This window comes from Erigeron canadensis, chromosome 6 (assembly GCF_010389155.1).
Source record: "Erigeron canadensis isolate Cc75 chromosome 6, C_canadensis_v1, whole genome shotgun sequence".
In the NCBI taxonomy this organism is placed as follows: domain Eukaryota; kingdom Viridiplantae; phylum Streptophyta; class Magnoliopsida; order Asterales; family Asteraceae; genus Erigeron; species Erigeron canadensis.
The window spans coordinates 3,166,714-3,176,164 of record NC_057766.1 but is presented as its reverse complement, the minus strand read 5'-3'; the positions used below and the strand labels follow the sequence as shown (position 1 = coordinate 3,176,164).

Genomic DNA, 9,451 nt, shown 5'->3' with positions numbered 1-9,451 from the left:
ACATAAAGGGACACGTGGGTCTGGTATTTTTAGAGTAGGCTTTGTTAGTCATTTTTTACCACATGCTTGTGGACGACGTGTGTAAGTTAAAAACGACATGTTGCTCTCCTAGCAATAGATATAATGATTGAAGTTTTGTTGTTTAAATTTGTTTTTTATTACCTTTTTCGTTTACTTAACTTCTCATTTCGTTTACTGAAACTTTAGATATGACCCCGCCAATGAGTTAGTGGAGGTTATGATTTCTACATCTATGGGATAAATTTGAGCCTTGAGACTCTTTTTAATGGCTAGGTGTTGGTTCTCTAGCATGCATACACTGGCATCGTCTCCTCGTGAAGCAGCAAGGGCTTTGAGATCGTTATTTTAATATTCCAACTTATTTTTCTGTCATATCACCTCCTCAAGACGAGTAGTAAGTTCTTGATTAACCTTGGTTAAGTTATGATAACGTTGTTCCATCCAAGAGATTCGAATAGAACCGATGTTATAGTTTGAAGACTCGTATTTGACAGTTGCAGGAGAAACAAAGTAGTGACCCCAGTAGTGAAGGTCCCGTCAGCATGAACGGGAACTTCTGGTACAATTTAAGGATGGGTAAGAGGCGTTTCAGCAAGTGACAGAGAGTTAAATTGACTCTACAAACAATAAAAAGATCATTACAAAAAGAGAATATGGATATAAGCAAGAAAAAGTCGAACGACCTCCGCTACGGGGGTCACTACTTTGCTCCTCCGGCAACCGTCAAGTGCGTGTCTTCAAACCATAACCTCGGTTTTAGTCGAATCTCTTGGATGGAACATCATGACTTAATCAAGGTTAATCAAAAACTTACTCCTTGCCTTGAGGAGGTGATATGGCAGAGAAATCAATTGGAATATTACAATAACGATATCAAAGCCTTTGCTGCTTCGCGAGGGGACGATGCCAGTGTGTGCATGCTAGAACCAATGCCTAGCCATTGAGGAGAGTCTTATAGCTCAAGTTTACACCATGGATGCAGAAATTATCATATACCTCCACCAACTCATTGGCGGGGGTCATCTCTAAAGTTTAAGTTTGGTTTGCTTATTTTTCTAAATTCCTTTTAAGGCTATCTAAATAAGGATATCTAAATAAGTGGTGTGGTACTATGTATGGTTGTTGCTTTTATGTGGTTAAAGTTAGTTTAAAGATAATTTCCCTTCCTGTGGCAAATTTCGAGGGAGATAAGCCTATGTAATGAAAGTTGTTTAACGGACTCTATAAAAATCTAACTTTATGTTTATCTTTTCATGGTCCTTATTATCATATATATTATGTTGATATGATATGAGAAGTCCACGTAATTTAACAAGGATTACAAGTGATATATGGTTTATGACGTAGGATATCAAATGAATTTAGATATTAGATCTGGGTTGTATATGTATCAAGGCCATATGACCGATGTATGTTTCTAACTATCAAAAGGAATGAGTTATGCTATATTTTTCCATTTGATCACTAGTGTATAGAGGTATTTGTTGTACCCCATGTTAGATGTTAAGAACCATTTTGATTGTTTATCTTTCAATTAATAAAAGGAAAAATGAGTTTAAGTTACTACTCCTGCCTGATTACTTATCATGAGAGTAATTATATTATATGGGGTTGAGGAGAATTTAACGCCATATGGCCGATTATGTAAAATAATAGTTGATATCCAATTACTATACCTCATAATCCATATAGCTCATGCAAGTTGCAGTACTGTGACATTTGTTAGAATTGTTCATTTTTACTATTTGATAAAATACAAATATTTTTACATTATCATATTTTTATAGGGGCTGATAATAGTATCAATATATTTATCAGATTTACCACAAATTTTATAATATTCCCAATATGCCCTTATCTCATCTTATGTATTTTAACTTTTATCTATTTCTTTCTCATTTTTTAATTCATTCCTCCCCACCTGCATTTCCATTTCATATACGTCTTTTTTTCTTTCAAATCATTTTTCACGCTCATTTCAATTTCTGATCATTACAATCAATACAAATAAATGAGTTATTCCAATATTTAAATTTTTTAATAAAAACATAAGCTTTATATCTATGAAGTAAATCAACAAAAAGTGCATACATTCAACCAAATCAATACATTAGCAGTCAAAGCTTTTACATAAAAGATGTTTCAAAAGCATACAACAGGCCTGTATCTAAACTTGTATAGAATACGAGCACAAAACAAAAGAGCAAAAACTGATCAGCGTACAAGTTTCCAAGAGTGCCTGTCGAACATACAAAAGATCATTGTCAAGAGTCAAGGCTATCTTACTACTCTAACAACATATATTCACTTGATAAATCTGAGTATAAATTTAAATCAAGTGAATTGTTGTCATGAAAGATATAACTATATTCATTAGTTGTTCCATTGGTTCTTTCGACACAAGTAGACATTGACGAGTTGTTTGTTTGTGATGATTCCACATGCTCAAACCTTGATAAATCTCTTCTCGTCGAAGTTATTCCCCTTTTCTTTTTCGATTTTGGTGGTCTTCCTTTTGCTCGTTGAATTCTTGGCTCAAAAAGTGTATCGGATTTGTCAATAAGTTTAGTAATCATCTTAGTAGCAAACTCTTTCTTGTTCTCAGGCCATATTTGGAACTTTAAATGCAACTCATTTAGCAACTGCTCAAATATGTCATTGTCATCATTGTGTGAATCAAAATCTCTAGTTAGACTTAATGTATCAATCCTCCAATTTGGATGGATAAGCTCCAATGGAAGTGACCTTCCATGCCACTCTTCTATTTTGTGGGAACATGGAAGACCCATGGTTTCCATAAAATGACCAGTGCAAAGAGCCATGTTGCCTGCAAAGACATAGATAATACAGTATAATTTAAGAAAACTTTCAGAATGCATAACAAAGTAAAAATATAAGAATTGTGAGTATTACCTTGTTTAAACCTTTTATATTGCTCATAAATCTCTTTCAAAGCAAAATGAGATACACGATACAAAAGTTCCCTAAAAAGCGGTATATTAGAATCATGAACGACATGAATTTTCTCACTTGAAAGTTTCACTTTGATCTCGTTGAATTCATGTTCGATTGCAAGAGACATTTTATCTTTTACTTCTTGAAAACCACCGGTAGAAACTTGCAAATATTGCTTTAATTTGGCATGAGCACCTTCACCTCTTGAGGATGAACGGTTGCCAAAATGTAAGCTTTTGTCGGTCCAAGCACAAACAAATCTTTCTTTCCAAGTTAACCATGTGTTCTCTAGGTACTCGATCACTTTTATCTTATCACTACAAAATGCTCGGAGTTCTCCCCAATTTCTCACAAATTCAGCTGCTGTTGTTGAATACACTATATTATTCCACCTTAACATAAACATATCAAACTCTTTGGCACATCCAAAATACTTCTTGCAATTTGCCAACACATTTTTTTCAATGTGCCAAACACACAAAAGATTTGTGGTGGTTGGATATACATTCTTTATGGCATTCATCAATGCCAATTCCCTATCTGTCACAATAACAAACGGGCAATTCTGTTGACCAACAATATCTTTTTAAATGAATTCAATGCCCACATGTAATTTTCTTCATCCTCTCGTTCCAAAAAAGCAAACCCGGAATAAAAAGAAGTATTAAAGCATGAAACTCGAATAATATCAAGAAGAGGCATGTTATATATATTTGTTTTGTAAGTGCAATCCATCACAAACAAACTCGATAAGGCACGGGCTAATTTAATTGATAACGGGTATGCAATAAACAAATTTGTTATATGTCCTTCCGAGTCATGTAAAAGATCGTAAGAAAAACCACCCTTTTGAAACTCTTCAAATAAAGCACTAACCTTGGAACGATTTCCTAAACTATCCTTGCGAAATTTTGCCTTTAAATTGTATATAGTTCTAGAGACTGCTGGAAGATTTGGGCTTTGTTGACGTAGAGAAGAAAGTATCTGTCTTGGAGGTATTCCAGCCAATGTCATGTTTTTCACAACTTGTATACTATCAGCTGATAATCGCCTAAAACTTGGATGGCCAGATGTATCAATAGATGGTTCATGGTTGTGTGTCAAATCTTTTGCATGAAATATCCATGAACCATGACTTCCCTTTTTACATGTTAATCTAAAGGGACAATTAATCAAACGAGTATTAGTGCTTCTGATTTTATTCTCTTCAATTCGAGGTGAACCGCTACGGTCACATTGCAAGATGATGAATTTATCTTTTTTTGAGTTTCGAATAGTTAACCCGTTTCCTTTACTAGCATAAAATTCCCTCGCACTTGTTAATAGCTCATCACTTAATTCAAACTTAGAACTAGCTAGATAAAGTTTTTCATCATTAGGAGTAACACGACTTGATAATTCAGTTGAGTTCATCTATAAATGAAATAACAATATTATTAAAAATATATGGGCCTGATAATAATTTTAACTAGTAGAAATTTATATAATAACAAGTTTGAATAAAAACTACTCTAAGAAAATGATCATAACTAAATATATAAACGAAAAAAAAACTCATAAAGCATGTGAGTTATGTGATCTAATTTTCTATTAATCAAGCCTAAATATGATGTTTATAAATGTTAACATACCTGATTCTCCATAATAGAATATGGATTTGTTGGTGGATCACATGGAGAAAAATGGAAGAACTAATGGATGAATGGATTTTTTATATATATCTTGAAATGAAAGAGAAAAAAAAGGAGGGAATGTAAAAATGTGTGAGCGGGAAAGAAGATGCAGGGTGGAGGGAAATAAAAGATTGGAGAAAAGGATCATAGTAAGAGTAGATGTAAGGGTGTAATAGTAAAATCAAGAATTTTATGGTAGATCTATTGAATGTTTTGGTACTAATATCAGCCCCCATTTTTATATACATATGTATATATATACTAAGTATTTTTTTCAGTAAAGGCTGTTACCCCTTATCAGAATATATTAAAAATGAAGAACAGTATACCAAGTATTTTTTTTTTGTGTACAAGATTGTAATTAAAGTATTTATACATTATTTTCGTGTATATTTACGCTACTTCGCATGATTTCTCGTGTTTATACATAATTCGTGTATATTTATTTCATTGCGCTTTATACAACATTCGTGTATTTTTGCGCTTTTTTATCCGTTTAATGTCGGGAGATGTACATATATTTGTCGGCAAAATATAATATTTCCAATGGGAGATGTTTTTATTAAATAAGAAAATACATTGTGGATGTATTGATATGACACATTAATACCATTCTCTTGTTTATTTGGGTATAAATAGCAAAACCCTGGAAGTGGGTTGTCACTTGGACACAATTTTAAAAATGAAAATTTCGTAAGTTGCTCATGTGCCATGTTCGTGGTATCATTTTACCCTTTAGATCTGCTAGTGTATACGTCCCCGGGCATTTGATGCTGATAATTTGATATGAGCCTTCCCAATTTGGAGCTAATTTCTTTTATCCTTCTTGTTTGTTTGTTTTGTTTTTTCTTAGCACAAAATCACCTACTTTGAGGAAGTTGTGTTTAACCTTTCTATTATAGTATTTATCTGTTTGTGTTTTGTATTTAGCATTGCGTATTACTGTCATTTCATGGGATTCATCTAATAGATCAAGATTGGTACGATAATCCATGTCATTTGTTGTTGGATCAAAATGACTAATGTGATAAGTTGGAATCCCAATTTCTGGTTGCAGGACAACTTCTGACCCGTATAAAAGACTGAAGGGAGTACAACATGTTCCTGTTTTTGCTATCGTTCTATATGCCCACAAAACGTTAGGCAACTCTTCTACCCATTGTCCCTTTGCTTTGCTTAGACGCGCTTTTAGGCCTTGTAAGATGGTTCGGTTAGTGACCTTTGTCTGACCATTCGCTTGTGGGTGGGCCACGGATGTAAATTGTTGTTTTATTTTAAGCTCAACACACCAATCTCGAAATGGGTTATTTGCGAATTGTTTCCCGTTGTCACTGATGATTACTCCAGGAATACCAAAACGGCATATGATGCGCCATACAAACCGAATGTTCTTTGGCTAGTTATTGTTGCCAATGGCTCTGTCTCTGCCCACTTAGTAAAGTAGTCGATTAAGACTACCAAGAACTTTACTTTCCCAGTGTCATTGGAAATGGTCCCACAATATCGATTCCCCATTGGTAGAATGGCCACGGGCTTGAGATGCTTGCCAACTTTTGTTGGGGTTGGTGCATGATAGGAGCATGTCGTTGACAATTTCTACAACTTTCGACAAGCTTGGTTGCATCGCGGTACATTGTCAGCCAAAAGTAACCCAACCTAGCTGCTTTTTGTGCAATGCTACGTGCACCAGCATGTGCTCCACATGATCCAAATTATGCCTCCTATAGCACGTAGTTCGCTTCTTCGGTTGTCACACACCTTAGCTAGGGAGTCAAGTACCCTTTCTAGTACAATATTTCTTGCTTTATTGAGTATTGGGGCGCTTTGATTCTTATCTTCCGTGCTTCACTAGTATCATTTGGTAGGGTCCCATTTTTCAAATAGTCTATGATTGGATCCATCCAGCTACCTTCTGTCGTTTCAACTGAACTGACTAGTTTTACTTCGATACTTCTTCTAGGAACAATTTCTACCAACACATTCTTTGTTAGGTGTGCAAATGAAAAAGACGCTAGTTTGCTGAGGGCGTCTGCTCGTTTGTTCTTTGATCTAGGCAAATGTGTTATGATAAAGGTGTTGAAGGTTTTCCTTAAGTCCGTCACTTTTCAAGTATTTTTGCATAATTTCTTCCGTAGCCGTGTATTCTCCATTAACCTGGTTGACAACTAACAAAGAATTAGTGTATACATCCAAATGTTTTGTTTCCATTTGAATTGCTAGCTCTAGACTGACGATTAGAGCTTCGTATTCAGCTTCATTATTCGAGGTTCTAAAGTTGAAACGCAGAGCATATGTTATTTCTTGTCCATTCGGATCATTCAAAATCAACCTTGCTCCAGATCCTTCGATGTTGGAGGCTCCATTAGTGAATAAAGTCCATGTCATGTTGGGGGACCGGTTTGGTTGTTGATTTGTCAGGTGGTTGTTGCTGTTGGTGACAGTTGGTGATTCCACCAAAAAATCTGCCAAAATATGTCCTATTAATGTTGTGTATGGCTTGTATAGGATTTCATGTTCTCCTAATTCGATTGCCCGGTTCGCTAGTCGTCCGTGTTGATCTGTCAGTTGGTTGTCGCTGTAGGTGACGGTTGGTGATTCTGCCAAATATTCTGCCAAAATATGTCTTTTTAATGTTGTGTGTGGCTTGTATATGATTTTGTGTTCTCCTAATTCGATTGCCCATTTTGCCAGTCGTCCAGGATTTTCCGGTTTTAGGGACGTGTCTAATTGGTTGATCTGTCAGAACACAAATTGTGTGTACTTGTAAATATCTACGTAGTCTACGTGCAACATGTACGAGAACTAGAGCCAACTTCTAGAGGTTTGGGTAGTTTATTTATGGTCCCCGAAGAACTCGACTGACGAAGTACACTAGTTTTTGGATATTCTGACGTTCTGCTAAGAGGAATTGCGTTAATGGCTTCTTCTGCGGCTGCTGTGTTTCGCCTGGCCTTGGAGCCGTTAATGCCGGCAGAGATCGAAGTTGTAAAACCGTAAAACCGTATAACTAAAACACATATCATCATCATAGGATCAGATGGCGTAAAACCGTATACATAATACAAATTACCAGCGGGGAATCGCCACCCCATTATCCTAATCCTTCTCAAATCTCCCCAAGCTAGGTGTCATGGGACCAATGTACACTTCTTATTATATACTGATATAAGATTGCATACTCCTAAAATGTATATGTTAACTGACGTATCATCATTTCGCGCCATCCGTGGGACCATACTTGGATTCCTCTTCTAATAAAGGAAATCAAGAAATCCATACCTCGGTAGTAACTAGGTAAAAAATGGTTGAGAATACATATCAAACACCAACCCTTCTTCAGAGCCGGTCCTGAGGATTCGGATGAACCTAGTCAGGCTAGGCGGCTCATCCTCATGCCGATTTTATTAATCAAATAAAAGTTACAAATTTACAAGATGTATAAATTGAAATTACAACAAACGAATCACCTAAAATGATGTCTACGTGCATTTTTTGATGCAAAATCTTCAATTATTTTGTCATAATCTACATTAACTAGAATCCTACTTTCAATACTTAAAATTGCTAACCCGTTTAACCGCTCTTGACTCATGGTACTTCATAAGTAAGACTTCAATAACTTCAATTTTGAAAAATTACGTACCGCAGATGCTATCGTGACTCGTATGGTTAACAAAATCTTGTATGAAAGCAAAACATTTGGAAACATATCCATCTTTTTTGCAAACTCCATGATTATAATAGATGTCCATGGTCTTTCCCCCTTATATGCTACACTCGGCAACATGACCTGCAATATTTGTAACTCCGTAAACAAGTCATTTCCATCAATATCAGAATCTTTATCGTGTGTCAAAGCAAATTCAAGATTCAAACAATTTGTTTTTAATAGCTCATCATCTAAATAATATAACTTTGATGCATTAAACATGAAACCAAAAATGGATTCAAAATGTTTCATTTGTTCAAATCTAATAGTTATTTGTGAAAGAGTCATATCAACTAAAACAAGGAAGTAATCGGTTCTAAAATTTTCTTTAGCAGATTGTTGTTCTTTTTCGGTATTTGGAATCTCATCAAATTATTTTTTCCTACATGAAACATGTTTAACAGTAAATTCAGGTTCAATATCAATGACTTCAACAATTTTTTTAGCTTCAATAATAGCTCTATCAAGTCCAGTGTTCCTATAATTATTTTAAAAAAAAACTAACCAATCCATCCAAACTTTTAATCGCAACATCAAAAAGCATATCTTTTGATTGTAAACTTTTACTAACTAACTTTTAATCGCAACATCAAAAAGCATATCTTTTGATTGTAAACTTTTACTAACTAAATTTATTTTAAGTAAAATATCATGCCAAATAACCAAACTTGGAATAAATTCAAAACATGAAAATTCACCATTTATCAATGAATCAGTATCTCTACACACTTTTGGATCATCACTTATTTCATTTAAATGTATTAAAGCTTTTCTTATTTGGGGAATTTGAGTTATTATAGCTTTAATACTTTCTACACGACTTTCTCATCGAGTAGTAGATAATGATTTCAAAGTCAAATCATCAACCTAATCAAGTAATACACTCCATCGTTTGACAAAATTAGAAAACACCGCATATACCGTTTGACAAGTTCCAAAAAATGTTTTTGCTTTATGACAAGAATTTGCCATATCACACAATACTAAATTTAAACAATGATAACCACATGGCGTATAAAAAGCTCTAGGATTTATATCAAGTAATCTTTTTTGTACACCTTGATATTTTCCCTTCATATTAGATCCATTATCA

At 34.6% G+C, this 9,451-nt stretch overlaps 1 protein-coding gene across 1 annotated transcript; it reads right to left on the bottom strand.

Annotated features, from left to right (window-relative positions):
- Positions 1-2,306: 2,306 nt before the first annotated feature.
- On the bottom strand, positions 2,307-4,619 carry LOC122604112. Its single transcript, XM_043777013.1, has 4 exons — positions 4,608-4,619; positions 3,853-4,389; positions 2,935-3,541; positions 2,307-2,848 (listed from the first exon to the last, which is right to left on the bottom strand). Exons 1-4 carry the CDS (start codon positions 4,617-4,619, stop codon positions 2,307-2,309), a joined length of 1,698 nt encoding a protein of 565 aa, XP_043632948.1.
- Between the last annotated feature and the right edge of the window lie 4,832 nt (positions 4,620-9,451).

Excerpts from the sequence above, each read along its gene's own strand:
- LOC122604112 (XM_043777013.1), bottom strand. Across the intron at positions 3,542-3,852 it reads GTTTAGGAAATCGTTCCAAG|AATTGCCCGTTTGTTATTGT; the intron begins GTTAGTGCTTTA and ends GTTGGTCAACAG. Across the intron at positions 2,849-2,934 it reads ATATAAAAGGTTTAAACAAG|GCAACATGGCTCTTTGCACT; the intron begins GTAATACTCACA and ends ATGTCTTTGCAG.